The 17,710-nt window shown below is 48.4% G+C and overlaps 9 protein-coding genes across 9 annotated transcripts; 5 read left to right on the forward strand and 4 right to left on the reverse strand.

Annotated features, from left to right (window-relative positions):
- Positions 1-6: 6 nt before the first annotated feature.
- PHATRDRAFT_31068 (predicted protein) lies at positions 7-1,818 on the reverse strand. The gene is made up of 3 exons (XM_002185206.1): positions 1,419-1,818; positions 1,106-1,331; positions 7-1,057 (listed from the first exon to the last, which is right to left on the reverse strand). Exons 1-3 carry the CDS (start codon positions 1,627-1,629, stop codon positions 433-435), a joined length of 1,062 nt encoding a protein of 353 aa, XP_002185242.1. The 5' UTR covers positions 1,630-1,818; the 3' UTR covers positions 7-432.
- A 643-nt stretch (positions 1,819-2,461) lies between these two features.
- Positions 2,462-4,609, forward strand: PHATRDRAFT_16786 (predicted protein; the record flags this gene model as incomplete). The annotated part of the gene is made up of 1 exon (XM_002185122.1): positions 2,462-4,609. A coding segment is annotated over one exon (2,148 nt), but the record flags the coding sequence as incomplete, so codon positions are not given.
- Positions 4,610-6,555: 1,946 nt separating this feature from the next.
- Positions 6,556-7,362, forward strand: PHATRDRAFT_50309 (predicted protein; the record flags this gene model as incomplete). The annotated part of the gene is made up of 1 exon (XM_002185123.1): positions 6,556-7,362. The coding sequence occupies one exon, from the start codon at positions 6,556-6,558 to the stop codon at positions 7,240-7,242; it is 687 nt and encodes a 228-aa protein (XP_002185159.1). The 3' UTR covers positions 7,243-7,362.
- A 1,394-nt stretch (positions 7,363-8,756) lies between these two features.
- PHATRDRAFT_50310 (predicted protein) lies at positions 8,757-11,243 on the forward strand. Its single transcript, XM_002185124.1, has 2 exons — positions 8,757-9,302; positions 9,492-11,243. Exons 1-2 carry the CDS (start codon positions 8,891-8,893, stop codon positions 11,177-11,179), a joined length of 2,100 nt encoding a protein of 699 aa, XP_002185160.1. The 5' UTR covers positions 8,757-8,890; the 3' UTR covers positions 11,180-11,243.
- PHATRDRAFT_41231 (predicted protein) lies at positions 11,237-12,396 on the reverse strand (the record flags this gene model as incomplete). Its single annotated transcript, XM_002185207.1, has 2 exons — positions 11,237-12,131; positions 12,338-12,396. 2 exons carry the CDS (start codon positions 12,394-12,396, stop codon positions 11,237-11,239), a joined length of 954 nt encoding a protein of 317 aa, XP_002185243.1.
- Positions 12,397-12,406: 10 nt separating this feature from the next.
- On the forward strand, positions 12,407-13,264 carry PHATRDRAFT_31073 (predicted protein). Its single transcript, XM_002185125.1, has 2 exons — positions 12,407-12,518; positions 12,693-13,264. The coding sequence occupies exons 1-2, from the start codon at positions 12,486-12,488 to the stop codon at positions 13,224-13,226; spliced, it is 567 nt and encodes a 188-aa protein (XP_002185161.1). The 5' UTR covers positions 12,407-12,485; the 3' UTR covers positions 13,227-13,264.
- A 99-nt stretch (positions 13,265-13,363) lies between these two features.
- Positions 13,364-14,598, reverse strand: PHATRDRAFT_50312 (predicted protein; the record flags this gene model as incomplete). The annotated part of the gene is made up of 2 exons (XM_002185208.1): positions 13,863-14,598; positions 13,364-13,828 (listed from the first exon to the last, which is right to left on the reverse strand). Exons 1-2 carry the CDS (start codon positions 14,385-14,387, stop codon positions 13,364-13,366), a joined length of 990 nt encoding a protein of 329 aa, XP_002185244.1. The 5' UTR covers positions 14,388-14,598.
- Positions 14,599-14,858: 260 nt separating this feature from the next.
- On the forward strand, positions 14,859-15,890 carry PHATRDRAFT_41234 (predicted protein; the record flags this gene model as incomplete). Its single annotated transcript, XM_002185126.1, has 1 exon — positions 14,859-15,890. One exon carries the CDS (start codon positions 14,859-14,861, stop codon positions 15,888-15,890), a length of 1,032 nt encoding a protein of 343 aa, XP_002185162.1.
- Positions 15,891-15,998: 108 nt separating this feature from the next.
- On the reverse strand, positions 15,999-17,470 carry TAL (plastidic transaldolase). Its single transcript, XM_002185209.1, has 2 exons — positions 16,568-17,470; positions 15,999-16,488 (listed from the first exon to the last, which is right to left on the reverse strand). Exons 1-2 carry the CDS (start codon positions 17,296-17,298, stop codon positions 16,020-16,022), a joined length of 1,200 nt encoding a protein of 399 aa, XP_002185245.1. The 5' UTR covers positions 17,299-17,470; the 3' UTR covers positions 15,999-16,019.
- Positions 17,471-17,710: the final 240 nt, after the last annotated feature.

Raw genomic sequence — 17,710 nt, forward strand, 5'->3', positions numbered from 1 at the left:
TCGAAGGCAGGAAGAAAGGATACTCTTGGCACTAGCTACCAAAGGTTGCCGCCCTGGCTTTGTTTCTCTTTTGAAGTCAACTTTTCAAGCTAGGTGTGGCCGAAAACGCTGCCAGACGAGCTTCAAAATGTCCATGTGGTTGTCGTCCAAATATAGTTGGCGTCCATACGACATCAAAAGGACACTATTATTAGATAATTTCACCAGCTGTGCCACTTATGCTCCAATAGAAGGGGTTGCAGAGGATGGGTGCTGTAGCAGTGAAATCCGTTTGTTTGCTCATTTTCAGTGTCAGCTATGGGACAGGGAGGGCAGGGCAGCTTGTATAAGTCCCGAACACAAGAGAATATCGTATTGATGACTACGTGGACACGAAATCAAAAAGGGATTACCAGGGTTCAATGATATCCACGTTCCGAGCATCCTTTACAGTTAGTCCGCCGCATCCACGTCTCGCTGTAACCTCGATAAACTCACTCGAGCCATGGCTTGAGTGCGAGCTTGCTGCTCCTCTATCCGATTCTTCAAATCTTCTATGTAGTCCAACACAAAGTCTTGACGTCCCGCCTTTTCCACCGTCTTCCAAAAGTCATCCATTCCGTCTCCAGTCACTGCCGACACCCCAACGGCGTTGGCGAAACTGGAATAGAACTCGTCCAATACCAGGGCCAAACTTCTGGTCAGAGATCCGTAAAACCCGGCCGACTCGGAGACGTCGTCTAGAGCTTCTTGAAAGGCATCATGATCCCGCATCCATTCCAGGCAAAACTCGTGCGACACCACGTCCGTCTTGTTGAAGCAGACGATCAGGGGCAGTCTGGTACGGTACATCATACTGCAGGCGTACAGCATGTTACTCATGAAGGTATTGGGGGACGACGCGCAGCGAACCGTGTCGACCACGAAACAGAGCACGGTCGGAAAGGCGGAGGCTAGCGCTTCGCTCATTATGGCTCCCGACGCGGACCAGGTGAACGCTTCAATTTGCCCGGGTGTATCCACCAGTATATAGTCCATCCCTATTTGTGACTGTGGTGGCAGCGGTTCGGGCGGCGTACTCGTGGTACCATCTTGTTCCTGGTCGTGTTCGGAAGCGTCTTCGTACGCCCTCTTTTCCAACAACGTCATGACTTGATCAAATTTGGTGGCAAAGAGATTCAGCGAAGTCATGATTGCTCCATTGGGTCCCAGTTTGTGCTGTTGCATGACTTGCTTGTAGTCGACCGTATCGCGAATATCGATGGACACTTCGTAGGGTACCGATAGCGTAGCTGGATCCAGATTCACAACGTACGATGCCATTTTGGCGTCAGCGGCGGTATCGGCCGCGACTGGTACATGAGCGGCGACTTTTAAGTCGGAGTGTGGTTCGACGTCACTGTCGGGTGCGCGGCTGGTGTCGCCGTGTACATCCTTACCGAAATCATCAGGCGTGGGCGGTACGGACGGCGTTTCCAGAGATCGTTGCAATTGCGTCAAGAGAGTTGTCTTTCCCGACCCCGCCATTCCCACCATAATGACACATATAGGTGTCTTTTCGCCACGTTCTAAGCGTTGCACGATCGGTGGCAATTGACCACTGGGGGTCTCTCCGAACGGGGGAGCGGTAGTCGTCGATGCGGATTCCATCGTGGTTGCTGGCTTCAGGAATCTAACTTGGGTGCTGACTGACTGACGAAACCGACACACGCTGGCTTTCCAGGAAAAACACGCCACACGCCCACTAGCCCACTACTAGTCTTTCAATCCTTGTTATACGAAGAACGAGTTGTCGCGACGGTCTTATGCACAGTCCAAGCATCAACACCAACAGTAAAATACCCAGTTGATTTGGACAGAGAGGGCAGGGCGGAAGGCAATTCGATGGTTGTCGTTGGGAAGGTGTTTCGGGAAAGATTTGGTAGGAAGTTGCTTGATGTCGTCTCCTCCACGACTCAATCTTCGAACGGGAATGCTTGAATAGGAAATCTACACGTGGAAACTCCACTCACGCAGTCAATTCGAACGGAAAAAGAGGAACGACTGACTGGAAAATCCAAACCGAGTGACCTTTTCGGGGGTTTCTCGTCACAATCGCATTTTCTATTCCCTTGCAGTCATTCCAACTTCTGCCTCTCCCTTCATCACCATGCGATTTTCGAATCTAGCCGTCAAGGCTTTGGCGCTCTTGGCTCTGAGTTCGGCCTTTTCGGGGCCGAACGGTTCCGGTACGTACTCGGTCTAACTGTGAATCGATCTCGAGTGGGAGGCCAATTGGCGATGGGTGCCGCGGGCACGCCGATAGGTCGTACTTTGCGGTCTTTTTTTATAATTATGCTTGCGTTAAAATGCATTCACGGATGCTTTGTACCTGAATATCATCTGTTGCTTACACTGTTGTACTCACACGAATCCTTTTGTTGGATTGACTGACTAACTAGGCATTGTGCTGGCGCAGGCGGCGGATGACGTCGCCTCTACGATGGTGCCCCCGGAGGGCGCCGAAAAGTATGCCTTTGAAGCGGAAGTGCACCGTATGATGGATATTGTCGTCAATTCTCTCTACCAAAACAAAGACGTCTTTCTGCGTGAACTCATCTCCAACGCCAGCGACGCACTCGACAAGTTTCGTTACCTCGCTCTCACGGAACCGGACACGTACAAGGGTGAAGAAGAGATTCCTCTCCAAGTCAAGATCCAGTACGATGCCGACGAACACACTCTGACTATTCGGGATACCGGCGTCGGTATGACTCACGACGAAATGGTGGAGAATCTCGGAACCGTCGCTCGATCGGGAACGACCAAATTCATTCAGTCGCTCAAGGAAAGCGGCAACGACGATTCCGCCATGTCCCAGATTGGTCAGTTCGGTGTCGGTTTCTATTCCACCTTTTTGGTAGCCGATCGCGTCACAGTGGCTTCCAAAAATCCACGCGATGACGCCCAACACGTCTGGGAGAGTGAGAATGCATCGTCCAGTTTTGTGGTGTACCCGGATCCCCGTGGCAACACGTTGGGCCGGGGGACCGAAATTACGCTCCATCTCAAGGAAGACTCGTTGGAATACGCCGACCCAAATCGTCTCCGTGAACTTGCCCAACACTATTCCGAATTTGTCATGCATCCCATTTCGTTGCGAACGACCAGTACCATGGAGGTCGAGATCGAAGACGAAGAGGAGGAAGCCACGCCCGAAACGACCGAGGAGGCCAAGGAGACCAAAGGAGATGACGGCGACGACGAAATTGAAGTCGGTGACGACGAGTCCGAAACGGAAGAGAAGCCGAAAAAGACCAAAGAAGTTACAACGCACTCTTGGGACGTTCTCAACACTAACCAAGCTATTTGGACACGTGAAAAGGAAGATATTTCGGACGACGAATACCAAGCCTTTTGGCAAGTTCTGGCACACGAGGCCACCAGCAACGCTACCTCCTGGTCCCACTTCAACGCCGAAGGAAACATCAATTTTAAGTCAATTCTCTACTTACCCGACGACCTTCCCCCCACGTATTCGTACACCAACATGGAACCCGTGCAAGGGGCTCTGAGGCTGTACGTGCGTAAGGTATTGATCGGGGACGAGTTTAACTTGCTTCCCAAGTACCTGGGTTTTATTCGGGGCGTGGTCGATTCGGATGACTTGCCTTTGAACGTCAATCGCGAAACGCTGCAAGAAAGCAAGATTCTATCTGTGATCAAGAAAAAGTTGGTGCGCAAGGCCATCGAGATGATACGCCAATTGGCCAAGGACAGTGAAGACGAAGGTCAGTCCGAAGCGGAAATTGACGAAGAAGGAAACGTCATTGAAACAGAAGAAAAGGACTCTAGATACATTGCATTTTACCGCAAGTTCTCTCCAAACATCAAGCTGGGTGTAGTTGAGGACGAACCGAACCGCGGAAAGTTGATGAAGTTGCTCCGTTTCCAGACTTCCAAATCAGATGGTAAGATGATTTCGCTGGCTGCGTATTTCGACAACATGAAAGAGTGGCAAGAGGAAATCTACATTTTGGGTGGTGCTTCGGCTGAAGAGATTGAGAAGTCACCGTTTTTGGAGACATTCCGTGACAAAGACGTGGAAGTCATATATCTAACCGACTCTATCGACGAGTACATGCTCCGCCAAGTTCGCGATCACGAGAAGAAAAAATTTGTGCAGATCTCGAGTGAAAGCGTCAAGTTCAAGGACGAAGATGAAGACTTGATTAAACGCCGCGAGAAGGCCTACAAGAACACATTTAAGCCTTTGACGAAGTGGTTGCGAAAGCTATACACTGGCTCCATTCTTCGAGTGCAGGTGGCCCGCCGTAGTCTCGGATCGGTACCCGCCATTGTTACTAGCTCAGATTTCGGAAACTCGGCAAATATGGAGCGGATTCTTCGCGCCCAGGCTTTCCAGCACGGCATGGACCAGTCGTCGTTTTTGGCGTTGAAGGTCTTTGAATTGAACCCTCGCCATCCGCTTGTGAAAAAGTTATTGGACGGATGTCCACCGGAAGAAGAGGGCGACGAACCCTTCGAAGTGGCTCCGGATATCCTGGATGCTGCATGGATGCTTCACGATATGGCAATGCTCAATGGCGGCTTCCCGATCAGTGACCCAGAGGCACACAACCAGCGCCTCTTGAAGGTTCTCCGGGCTCAATTCAGTCTCGATTCACTCGATTTGGAGCCTGAAATCGATCCGCCAGTGGAAGAAGACGAGGCCCCAGAAATTGATTTCACATCTGATGGCATCAATATGGAAGACTTCGATTTGGACAGTCTCAATTTGGACGACCTTGATATGGGTGCGTAAAAAGTCTAAGTTCGTTGGCGGAATTTTTTTTGCACGTGGCTGCTTAGATAAGTTATGAGTTCCCCTTCCGAAATGCATCGGCTTTTGAACCTGCAGTTCGGGGGATCGCTATATTAGAACAATTTGTTATGTGACCTTGAGCTCGATGTACTATTGTCCCCGTAGCGTAGCTTCCTAATGGAAAATCTGTAATTTTCGAGAATCGACAGAGATGACACTACTCAGTCGTCATAGATGGTAAATTATAATTTGTGCTAGGACATCTATATATATATTAACGATGAGGAGTAAATCTCTGGAAAAGGCAGCGCAGAATAACATAGTGGCGGTCAACGACAAGTGATCATCGGAGGTATAGCCAAAGAGTAACAAGCTCTACACTTGATGCACTGTCGGCCATGGTAATCCAAGGAGTCATTCGTCCACCACCGGAGATTCGGGCGGTGGCTGACCGAACGGCTCTGTACGTTGCGAAGAATGGGCGCGCATTCGAAACAAGAATTTTGGGCAGTGAAAAGGGGAAGACACCTAAGTTTGCATTTCTGCACGGCTCTTCCCCTTTTCACGCCTATTACGAAGAGAAGATCCAGTTCTACGAAGAAGGTGGGGAGGATTCCAAGGAGAACGACCCCCAAAAGGAAAAGAATAATGACGAAAAAGCCAAGAAGGAGAAACCCGTCGAACCACGGAAAGAAGATAAACGAGTGAAAACGAGTGTAGTTGATCCGGTAGCGAAAGCGTTGCTAGCACAACTGTCAAAGATTTCTCAGTTCCGAGAGGCTCAGGAAGAAGCTGCCAAAGAAGATGAACCAGCCGAAGCGCAAAAGACAGCTGCTCCCATTCCAGCCCCACCGGTACTGCAATTTGTAAATATTGTGGCCCCGTCATCTTTGTCGATGGTACAGACGGAAACTATTCAGCTGGTAGCTCAATTTACCGCCTTGGACGGCAAGTCGGGATCCTTTCTATCTCAACTTACCTTGCGTGAATGGAACAATCCTGCCTTTGCTTTTTGTCAACCTCGCCACGGCCACTTTGCCTACTTTAGTGCTTTGGTCGATGCTTACCGACATGTTCTCGGTGTATGGACTGGAAGCAACTCGGCCAACGATTCTGTTAAGGAAATGTCCGGGAGTGTCGAAAAATGTTTAGATTTAGCTGCATACAGAGCCGCGTATGAACGAGATGCTGAAGAGCAAGCCCGAAAACGCGACGATACGGCGTCCGGTGCAGCTCAAGTTGACTGGCATGATTTTGTCGTCGTCGAGACAATCGATTTTCCGGCCGATGAAAAGGTTGAATTGTCGATGTTACCACCCCCACCCGTCACCTCAGTCCAACCACAATTTCAGACCAATAGCGAGGACAATGACGAAGATATGGACGAGTCTGATAGTGAAGACGACGAGCAAATCCGTGTGGTACCCTCGTATCAGCCAAAAGTTGTTTCTTCGCAGACCAATCGGAATGAAATGGTCATCGACCCTATATCAGGAAAAAGTGTGCCTATTAAGGATATGCAGGAGCATATGCGCATACAGCTATTGGATCCAAAGTGGGCTGAAGAACGAAAGAAATTTCAGGAGAAACAAAAGGACAGCAACCTCGTAGGCGGAGATGTTGTGGCCAGCAACTTAGCCAGGTTCTCTCAAGCGCGGGGTGATATGTTTGGTGCAGCGGTAGGTCTTTTTGTTGATACTTTTAGGTCCACTCACAAACCATGATTGGAAGAATACTCTTACATTCCTTTGCTGCTACCACAGGACCAAGACATGTTGAGTAAAGGGACCGACTCCAAGAAACGATTGGAAGAGGCCAACCGTATTATATGGCAACAAGCGCAGAATCCTGCAGGTGGCGTTGGTCCAACGCTTCCTGTGTCTGCTCCACAAGAAGGCACGTTGCTACACCATAATGTCCCAGCTATGGATATTGGAATTGAACCGTCGGCGAAACGACCAAGAGTCGATACGGCTACGGTTATTCCGCCGCCACCACCTCCTCCTCCTCCTCCACCGCCGCTTGTACCTCAATCCAATTCAATTGTACCTCCCCCTGGGTTTTCTGCTGCTACAGAAGATCCGTTTACAATTTCAGGCTCCGCACCTTCTCAAGGGCTCACAGAAGGGAATGATCTATTGTCCGAATCCGACTTCGTCGCATCGCTGAGCAAGCCAGAAGTTACCTTGCAGATTCGGGTACCAAACGACCCGACGCAAATGGCTTGGAATTTCTACGGTCAGATTGTTTCATTATCTATTAATGTGAAGTCTACAGTTAAAGTAGTCAAGCAAGAAGTCTCACGGGTCAACCTTAACAATATGCCGGCGAACAAAATTCAGCTAAAGAATACCGCTACGGGAGCTTTTCTCAAGGACAGCTTGAGTCTGGCAGCTCTCAACCTTGGTCCGAGCGCAAGTCTGGAACTAGTACCAAAAACGAGAGGTGGTAGAAAATAAGTGGTATCTATTATGCGGGTATAGGTCATTACTTTCTTCAAAGCAACTTGTCAGGTAGCCATGGATTATTTCTCTTGAGCAACCTATAGTAGTAAAGAAACAGAGGTTTAGAAAATGTCGAAAATACACAGTTTCTCAATATGAAATCAGCCGCCGTCGACATTTTTATCAGTACAAATTAACAGGAATCAAAGTTTTCTGCATTGAGCGTGTTAACCATTTTAGCCAACAACAATTTGCTCTTGAAGCGAGCTGGGTGTGTTTGTCATCATTCAATAGTCGGTAAAAGATCAGTCAATGAAACACTTTCGTGGACTTACGACCATATGCAAAGAATGATAAGGCGTCTCAGGGACATTTCGACGATTTTATCCTGTAACCGTATAATAACAACAAGGTATGCGTCAGTGTCGGATCAGCTAGTCAGGAGAAGGTCAATTGTGAAGTGCTTGTCGATCAATTTGAATAATTTACTTGAATGTTTCTCTGTCAGTGACATTGTCATCAGCCTGGGGCGGCATCCATCCAAGAAGGATCATCCTTTCGACGTTTGGCACAGGCAATATCCCGCGTTCAGACTTTACGTACTCTTCCACATAGTGCTGATAAAAACAAGACTTGGCAATCATTCTGCAACAAACATATAAGTGAGAAATGTACCCACGAAAATTCAGTGACTCTTGCGCACTCTCATTATTGAGTCAGTGTAACTATGACATAAAGCAACCATGGCGCAAAACGCTATTGAAAAACGCTAAAAAGCATTGTCTTCATACTCAAAACAAGTTTCCAAGATTGCATGCTCCTGCTTCGATCCGATAAAATATATAGGATGGACTCATCATTCACGGGGGACAACCCGTTCAAGAAGGGGAATCCGATCATCTCTTTGTGTCGTCCTTTCGAGCATGCAGGAGAATCCAACTTGAGATCGATACGGAGCAATATTTTCTTACCTAAAGCGAGACCAATGGATGGTGAGAGACTGTGCTCTTTGTCAGCTCGTGATGCGTGAGTTTTTCGAAGCCAAGATCAGAAGTTATAGTTTATGCGCCCATCAATATACAGTTGTCGCAAAGTGTTTCTTCTTCATGTCCGCTATGATAGAATCTTGAGTCCGCACCGTACCTGATGGGTCCTAGAAGTATGCTGAATGCAACAACATCTGAACCGAGCTGCAAATTGAAATGGGGTTCCCGCGGAGCATCGTCAGTTACCGTTGCAAGCGCATTTTCTTCAGAGAATCCACAGTCAAATGCAAGCTGCACAATGACTGTGTTTACTTGGACAGCTTCTTGGTGAAGTGATCACTGTCAATGCCGTCGAGTCTTGTGACAGCGCATGTTGTGGTTTCGACAACCTTTTTCGTGGCCGTCGAGAGCCATAAACTGAATGAAAAACCCGGAAAGTACTGGTCGACAACAAGACTTTGGCTTTTTTGCAAAAGGATGACGTCATATAAGTGAATCTTGTTGTCAATACGACCAGATCGACCCCATTGTTTTAATGAAAGGGCGAATTCATGTGACCACAATGCAAAACTCAATTCGTCGATTTGCAGTTGGTCTCTAACAAATACAGTCGGGTCTGCACAGCTGTGACGTAAAAGCTCAAAGCGTTTGTTGCTTGCAGCTTCGTGAATAGCGAGATGAGCAGGCATCGTGCGGGCGCCTCGGCTCCAATCGATTTATCGTCATCAGACGAAGAAGATGCCTTTTCGGCTTTGAATACGAAACACAAGATCCCACCTGGAATTTCGACAAGGAAGGCTGACACCTCGCAATCGCAAGCCACCGCTAAATTACCCGCTTCTGTAACCTCTTCCATGAAGCGACACCACGTCGAACTAAGCGATTCACGAAAACGAAAAATGGACGCCTTGCTTTCCGAGTTGGAATACGAAAAGAACAACATATCCATCAAACCGCATCGCTTTGTCCCAGAGAAAAAGGGATCATTCGTCGAGCCTGGTGAAGAGCTTTTGACGACGAATATATTCGTAGGAAACTTATCGCCTACCTTGACGGAAGAACAGGTTGCGGAGGTTTTTCGGCAATTCGGTGAGCCTGGCTTTGCGCTGGTATTTGTTTGATACTGATTATGTTGATGTGTGTATGTGTACATATGCTATGGTCTATATCTCTCCTCGTGACTCCAGAAGATTGTTCGTTTCGCATATTTACGTGTGCACTCTTCTTTGCCGTTGTCCCGAGTACTTGTGATTTTCTCACGTGTTTCTTCGAGATCAGGTGCGCTATACTCGGTCAAGATTATGTGGCCGCGAACGCCGGAAGAAAAGATGCGGAACCGGCACACGGGGTTTGTGTGCTTTATGAATCGCCGAGATGCCGAAGACGCTATGGACGCCTGCAGCGAAGCGGACCCGTTCAACGTGGGACGCCCGCTGATGATGAGATGGGGCAAGAACGTAAAACGAACTGGTCAGCGGCCTCCGTTGGAATCTGATCTAGCTTACAGGAAGAAGGTGCCCAATATTGCTGATACACCCGCGAGGCAAGTCAATAATGATAACCACATCGATCGTGATACTATTGTTCATGAATCGAACATAATTCGTGTGATTGCACCTTCCGATCGGCAACGAGCACAATTTATATCCACCGTGGCTTCGTTTGTGTCTAAAGACGGGCTCGCTTTTGAAAAGAATCTTATTGATCGAGAGAGAAACAATGTACAGTTCAATTTCTTGAGGTGGCAAAGTAACGGAGATACGATCGAAAAGGATGAACACATATTTTACCGCTGGCGAGTGTATTCCTTTTGTCAAGGAGATGGCTTCTACAGCTGGAAGACGATTCCGTTTCGTGTGTATGAACCAGGCGGTTGTCACTGGATTCCTCCTGTGATTGACCCCGATGCTGCACGGTTCGAGATGGAGCACGAAAGAGAAAAAGAAGAGGCCATCGAACGCCAAAAAAATCAGCGTCGCGTTCAACACGGTCGACGCGGCTTTTCTACTGGACGCCAGCTTGAGCAAGCTCGCCGTGGTGGATCCGATGGTGGCGCTGTCATGGCGCCTGAGGAAATGATTGACTTCAACAGATTGTGCCGCGATAATCTTTGCGCATCTAGGGAGGCTATTTGCTCGGCCATGGCCTTTTGCTTCGAGAAGAGTGTGGCTGCGAAGCAGATTTCTATACTGTTGAAAGACCTGTTGCTCGACAAGGGAAATGCCGTTAGCGTTGAGACCAGAATTGCCCGTATGTACCTTATGTCGGACATCTTGTTCAACTCACAACAACCAGGTGTACGGAATGCATTTTTGTATCGAGATGCCGTCGAGCGCATGGCATCAGAAGTCTTTACTTTCTTGGGCGACTACGGTAATACGATCGGTCGGTTTTCGCGTACTAAACTTGCATCAGCCGTGAAGGCGGTGCTTGGGGCGTGGACCAACTGGGGTGTGTACAATCCTACTTTTATTGATGAGCTCGATGACCGATTTGAAGGGAAAGAACTTGTCCCGGAAAGCGAATACGGAGCCAACCCTATTGCAAACGAGGACGACGATAAGATCGAGGAGGTACAAATGGAGACAACGCCGGCTGTTAGGTTGAATCCTCAGGGCGACTGGGTAACAGTGATGGAGGGAGAAAATGATGAGACGCAGGGACAGTCGTCTCGGTTGACGAAGCAGGACAAGGGAGAGTGTAGCGACCACACTGCATCCGACGACAGCGATGCTGATGGTGTAACATTGGAGGAATGTGACAACGTCGATGGCGAACCTGTTGGAGATATTCTGCCGCTCAAAAGTGATGCCGACAACAACGAAGATGGTGAACCCCTTGGCGAAACCTTTGACCATACTGACGGTGCTCCTTTGGAGGGGAGCGACCTAGATGGTAGTCCTTTAGAAGATGAAGTCTCGCATGATGTTGCTCTCGAGAGCGAACTAGATGGCGAGCCCTTGTAACGAATATAGGGTTATTGAAGTGCATTTTGAGGGACTGCATGTAGACGAGTGAGAAAGCTATTGAGATACATCCGCTTGGAATGGCATGGCCCAGTCTCCTGGTTCATATTCTACTGGCAGCCATGGTATCCGTTGGTAGCCGCCCTTTCCAAGTTGTATCTGTAGACCTGAATATGATTTCGAATCACTGTCGGAAATGTGTTCCTCTTCTTCCAGAGGTTCCATGATTTCTGAGAGTTGGACGGCTACTGCCGACCTAATCAACGCATACTCTAAGCAGAGCACTTGACTTGTCTTAGACTTCGGAACTGGCTTGGTTAAACGGTGATACAGGCGACCACTTTTAGGCGAAATAGCCAAGTTTTCCACGTTGAACGGCTCCACAAGGTTTCCCGCAAATGACAATTCAGAGTCGTCGGAAATCAAGCTGTGAAAGACGATTGGAGTGGCCGCCGGCCGAATAAAGTTCTTTTCTACACCACAAACGCTGACAAACGGGTATTCCTTCCAGGAAATATTTCGCTCATGCAGAAAAGTAGCCTGCTCTGGACTGATGCGACGGACACGCCGAAAGAAAAAGTCCAGAAACTTGGTATCCTTGATGGATGTGGCAATGTTCTTGGGCAGGGTTTCTTCCAAAAATAAGCGACCTTGCAGATCGACTGAATAAAAATAGCAACGGTTGTTGCTTGACGTTGCTTTGCTGTGCTTCTGGTAAAAGCTTTTTGGCTTGATGGTTTCGGCAAACCATTCGTCAATGTAGTGTGTAGCACTTCTGCAAGGAACGCTAGCAAAAAATGCTCGCGTTTGCGCTCGCAACGGGTGCAACAAGGAATGAAAATTTAGACCTTTCCTCCCAAGAATCGACCATGATTTGGTTGCAAACCTCATTCGTGTACCCGCATTGTGCAAACCAACCACCGCTCCGTTCCATGGCGACAGGGTAATGGGGCTGATTGTTAGCGTGTATCAAAGGATAGGTGTAGAAGGATCACAGTCAAATCAAAGAGGAACTTCACGGTTACAGTGCAAATCGAGTTCATTTTTCAAATGTTAAACAATTTTTGTTTACATTTCAAATTTCATAGTTTTGTGAATTCTCGAAAACGGCTGACGACCAGTCCTCTAGTTGCTTTTACCGCCTCTCGCTTTACTAACTTTTTGTCGCGCAGACGCCCGTGTGCAGCAACCACAGCGTCGTGCTGTAGCGACAACATCTCGCTTCCTCGCTCTCTACCGTCGGACGCTTGCAACAAGGTTCTACACTCATCCTTTCCCGGACCAGTACGTGCACAAAAGTCCCGCCATGAGTGCCCAGAAGATCCGAAAGAGCGCTGGTGTGAGTTAACAGTGTGTCGTAGTTTAGCGTAGTCTAGTTTGGAACGAAAGCACGCTATGGACGGGCTTTTCCGAGTCTGTCGCGTAACTCGGATGGCTTGGCGCAATGGTCGTGCTATCGGGGACTCATTTAGCAGGGCAATCGTCTGACACGGCTTCTTTTATTTTCTTATAGGCTGAACCCGATGAATTCGAGGCTTCTGTTGCCCAGGAGCTTCTCAACCTTGAGATGACTTCCCCTGACCTCAAGGCCTCCCTTCGGGATCTTTACATTACGGCCGCTAAGGAAGTGGATGTCGGCAACGGCCGAAAGGCTATCATTCTGTACGTCCCTTACAAACTACGAAAATCCTTCAACAAGGTTCACCAGAGACTTGTGCGCGAGCTTGAAAAGAAGTTTTCGGGACGCCACGTTATGATTATTGCTCAGCGCACCATTCTGGGAAAATCCTTTCGCCGCAACCAAAAAACCAGCGGTCCTCTTCCGCGCTCGCGCACATTGACCGCCGTTCAGGACGCCATTTTGGAAGACATTGTCTATCCTACCGAAATTACAGGCAAGCGAACCCGGGTCAAGGTTGACGGCAAGCGTGTGTTGAAGGTTTTCCTGGACAGCAAGGACCAGGTTGACGTTGAGGGACGAACGGACACGTTTGCCGCTGTCTACGGAAAACTGACCAACAAACAAGTCTCTTTTTACTTCCAGTAAATAGCTAAACAGTTATAAATAAAAGGAGTGCAAAGCTGAACTCTTACCCCCTACGTTTAGTCTTCTCTACCTTATTCGTCTCACCGTATGGTATACGCCATTGACGAGGTTCTTTCACGACACGCGGCTATCAGTGATCAGTCGTCCTTTTCGGCCGTAAGAATACGACTGACGCCTTCAGCTTGGCCCGCAAGTAGGTACCCGAATAGGTAACTCAGCGTGAGGACGCCGCGAATCGCGAACGGAATGCGGTGATCGATTGACAGCACCGAACTCATTTCGGGCAACCACAAGAAAGGCAAGACCAAATTCACAACCAACTTATACAAGCAGACAGCGCGAAGTTGAGGCATGGTAAGAAATACCCGCATGCGAAGCAACAACGTTCCGTGCAACGTTGTGTAAAAGGCAGCGAGAAACACACAAAGCTTCACAGTTTTCGTCGCGGATCGTTTCATCGCGTACACGTTTTCGACACCTCCTTCTTCTAGCAACATTTGACAGCCGGCAGTAGCGGCGAAAAAATTGACGACCTGGATGCATTTGGTAGCGGAAGCAATTGTGCGGGTCAGAATTCCAACATCGCCGAGCAGGGTGAAAGACTAGATAGCCAGTAAGCCTTCGAGAGAAACGTACCGCACCGCAAAATATAGAATTAGCAGGTATAGACCACTTCATTGCTCCCGGAGACGGTTTTGGGTGAACTGCCAATGTCCATAGACTTATGGATATGGCCAATAGATGAAAGAATACTAGATTGGTGTAAAAGCTTGGACTGAACTCGGGCGAATTTGGCGAAGGATGAAAGTAGTTTTGGATCCAGGACATGATCAACAAAGATGCCATGGAAGATCCCACCAGTATTTTGTGAAATGCAACGATATTTGCCGCATTCTTCCGCATGACAAACCATACGACCCACGCCAGTTCGTAGTAGAGGATAAAGCGGACACCCGAATCACGTAGCGTAAAGAGTTCCGATTCGTTGCAAGCTCCATCAGCAAAGACAGAGCACGGTTCGGGAAACAGCTCGCTCGGTAAATAGTGGTTTCCCCATCCCGTGGTGAGCAATCCGAAACGGTGCGGAATGCCGAGAAGGACGAGGTGAAGGAAAGCAGCCCGACTCGGATTCAAATGAAGGAGTTCATAAATGGAACGCATTCTGTTTCTCTTTTTCGAAATTTCCGCCGCGCTGACAGCTTTTAAGGGTTTGATCAATTTCACGGCTGCACGACACGCCTGATTCTCACAGATTGAGAGGCCGGCAAACTAGTTTTCAGTTCCCTTGAAACCAATCGGTTTCTCATGGTCATTTTGTTCACGATGATGTTGACTGCTAGAGGACTCCAGCTAGAGAGGAAAGGAAAGCAAAACGAATTGGTGACAGGTCACTACTATATGACCGTTACCTGTACTTTGTAGGAAGGAATTCTAGAGAGATAAACTAACAAGTAAAGAGTTACAAAACGTCGAAAACGTGTGACTGTGAATTAGGATTCTAGATTCTTCTTTGTTTTCCAACCGAGCGACGTCTGTCATGGTTTCGCCTCGCCCGCAGATTTTTTTGGCAACCACGAAAATCCACAACAATCATCTTCTACCTTCACACTATTAGAGATTCAAAGTCAGACGATGGCAAAACCCCGACGCTCGAGCGAGAAGAAAAGTTCGAAAACTGTCCTTGCAGAAGATGGGATCTCGGACAATAATATAGTGTCACGCTCGGCTGAGGAAGTTAAGGAACCACAACCGCCACTTCCGTCGATAACAAAGACCATCGATGACGAACGTCGCATAACTCCACGTGAAGTGCGGCGAAAACGCCGAGAAGAGCTTCGATCCAAATCTACTGGTGTAGGCTTATCAATCGACGCAAACGATAGCAAAATCGTAAATCGAAAAATTGTCTTCGGGGATTTGGACGATGAATTGCCAGACAGCGTTGAGAAACCTGTTGAAGTTTCTGTTGCTCTGGAACCTTCCAAGAATGCGAGTGCTGTGGTGGCAGCTACGCACGACGAGAAAGACGCGGAAAGTGACGATAACAAAGTAGAAGAAATGAAGAGCAACGTGGCGAAAGCAATTGAAATTGAAGAGCGCAATCGTGAAAGGGCGACAGCGCGACATGCTGCTGCCGTTCAGAAACCCAAACGTAAGCGCAGAAAGGAAGTATCGCAGGTCCACGCATCTGACAATAGTGAAAATTTTGACGAATCTTTTTTCGCCGAGCTGGACGAGAAAAGAGAAGAAGATAGACAAAGTCGAAAGAAGGCGAAGGAAGAATTACCGAAAGGTCGTCACATCACATTTGTCGTTTCAGGCGACGAGCCGGAGGCACGCAAACCCTATCCTGCTGCACATAACATAGAAGTTGTTGTGCTAAACGACAACGATAGCGGCCTCAAGAGTCCTATACCTGATTCTCCCACAAAATCCGAATCAGGGACGTTACTTTTGTACTCACGGAGTGTTCTTGCTGACGGATCAGATGGAATTTCGGCCAAACAATTACAGAAGGCTAAAAAGTCGGGTCGTAAAGATGCCGGGAATATCCACTGGAAGCGCTCCAGAAAAATGAATCGACTGCTTGTTCCAGGTGCTCGATCCCAAAAAGCTCGCTTGATGGGCGGGCGACCGGCTGCTCATTTTGTTGTAGAAATGTAAATTCTACAGGAACTGGTTTAATGCCTCAAAGTCGGATAGCTATTTGTCTTATGAGGAAATGAATGGAAGTGGCCTTTTTTTGTGTATTTGGATAGTTTACAACTGCATATGGTCCTCAAATCAGCGCATTTACTTTGCCACTGATACAGCTGTGCGAATCTTCTCGGCAATAGCTTTTTCTAGCTTTTCCGTCTCTCCAATAAAAGCACGAATTCCTTCAGCTAGCTTATCTGTACCGCAGCCATCCATGTTTAATCGATAACGGAATTCTTTTTCGCTCATCTTTCCATTGCCAAGTTCATCCATTTTTTCAACCCGTCCGGCGTCCAGTTGCCGTTCGACAGTGTCGGTACGTGAGGCTAATTGCTCCAGCAGTGGCGCCGGAATGGTCATGCGGTCCGTTCCCGCCAACGCCAAAATCTCGTCTAGATCGTATCCCGCTCCACGAGAAGGTCGCCAACTTGCCGGCATACAAATCGTCGAGTGTCCGTGTGTTTTAAAGTAAGCGAACATGTTACGACAAGCGACGACACCTTCGTCCTGCTCGGGCTCGACACCTTGCGTCCGGCCCTCTTTCGTTTTGTACCAATCGAGGATTCTGCATGGTTTTTGTTGTTAGGGTGAGATTTTTGGGGAAGTGGGTGAGGTAGATTCGTCGTGTTGCGTTACTGACGTACCGTCCGGGAAAGGGCGAAATCAAGTGGGCACCGTATTGCGCACACGCAATCGCTTGCGTGAGAGAAAAGACGAGTGTCAAGTTACACTGTATCCCCCGGGCTTGTAGCTGTTCGGCGGCCAAAATTCCCTCCCACGTAGCGGCTAGTTTGATCAGAACTCGTGATTTCGGCACCCCTAGAGTTTCGTACATGTCGATAATGCGGAGACCGCGTTGAATAGATGCCTCGGTGTCGAACGACAAGCGCGGATCGACTTCGGTAGAAATGTATCCTGGTACGATGTCTGCAATAGCCTTGCCGAGATTGACCGCGAGCCGATCAATCGCGAGGGATACCGTTGCGGATTCCGAAGGGTCGTCGTGCAAGGGGCTATTTTTGGTGTGCTGCAAGGCGTAGGAGACGGCGTCGTCTACCATGTTAGCGTATAGTGGGTCACCGCTGAGCCCCGCCTGTGACACGAACAGTGGATTGGTGGTAGCATCGGTAATGTATCCAGTACTGGCGTACAGTTGAATCACTTGGAGGTCGCCAATGTCAATAGACAGTGTCGTCATGGACGCCAATTGTGCGAGTTGAGAGTCGGCCGATGCTAGCACGGCGGCAGTAGATTCAGCCTGAAGTACCAAAGCGTTGGTCCTGGCCGGCTGGTTAGGGCGATAATAATGATGCTCTCGAGGAGCAAAACCTGACGATGTGGCCAAGACAAATGCCAAAGGTACCAAAGACTTCATGATCTCGCTTTCGGGTACCTCACCAAAGCGAAAAAGCAAAAATCCGAGGAAAATGCCAGAACAACAAGAAGTGGATGAACTGGAACCGAAGAAGAGATGGTACCTTTACGACCTTTGCAATTTGCTGGACTCGGCGATGGACAGTCTAACTCATAGTCAAAGTGTGTTGATTACATACATTTTGCATAAGTTTTCACGTCCCTTGTTTCGTTCGTGCCGTTCCTGGATATTTTAGACGCTAGCAATTAACAGTAACTGTAAGACGTTGTTGAACAAAAAAAGCACAGGAACCAGAGGAAGATTATCCTTTTCCGCTTACCTTACGTAGGTAGTTAGTTGTAAGGCTACTTGGTACCCTTAAATGGAAGCCTAGCCCTACCTCCAAATTTCGAGTACCGGTATTCAACGATAC

The sequence above is a fragment of the Phaeodactylum tricornutum genome, chromosome 28 (assembly GCF_000150955.2).
Source record: "Phaeodactylum tricornutum CCAP 1055/1 chromosome 28, whole genome shotgun sequence".
Classification (NCBI taxonomy): Eukaryota; Bacillariophyta; class Bacillariophyceae; order Surirellales; family Neidiaceae; genus Phaeodactylum; species Phaeodactylum tricornutum.

Excerpts from the sequence above, each read along its gene's own strand:
- PHATRDRAFT_31068 (XM_002185206.1), bottom strand. The coding sequence starts at position 1,629 with ATGGAATCCGCATCGACGACTACCGCTCCCCCGTTCGGAGAGACCCCC. Across the intron at positions 1,332-1,418 it reads GCCCACGCCTGATGATTTCG|TCGCGGCCGATACCGCCGCT; the intron begins GTAAGGATGTAC and ends CTCATGTACCAG. Across the intron at positions 1,058-1,105 it reads ACGTTGTTGGAAAAGAGGGC|TACGCCGCCCGAACCGCTGC; the intron begins GTACGAAGACGC and ends TGGTACCACGAG.
- PHATRDRAFT_50310 (XM_002185124.1), top strand. The coding sequence starts at position 8,891 with ATGAGCAGGCATCGTGCGGGCGCCTCGGCTCCAATCGATTTATCGTCA. Across the intron at positions 9,303-9,491 it reads GGAGGTTTTTCGGCAATTCG|GTGCGCTATACTCGGTCAAG; the intron begins GTGAGCCTGGCT and ends CTTCGAGATCAG.
- TAL (XM_002185209.1), bottom strand. The coding sequence starts at position 17,298 with ATGAAGTCTTTGGTACCTTTGGCATTTGTCTTGGCCACATCGTCAGGT. Across the intron at positions 16,489-16,567 it reads ATTTCGCCCTTTCCCGGACG|AATCCTCGATTGGTACAAAA; the intron begins GTACGTCAGTAA and ends AAAACCATGCAG.
- PHATRDRAFT_31073 (XM_002185125.1), top strand. The coding sequence starts at position 12,486 with ATGAGTGCCCAGAAGATCCGAAAGAGCGCTGGT. Across the intron at positions 12,519-12,692 it reads AGATCCGAAAGAGCGCTGGT|GCTGAACCCGATGAATTCGA; the intron begins GTGAGTTAACAG and ends ATTTTCTTATAG.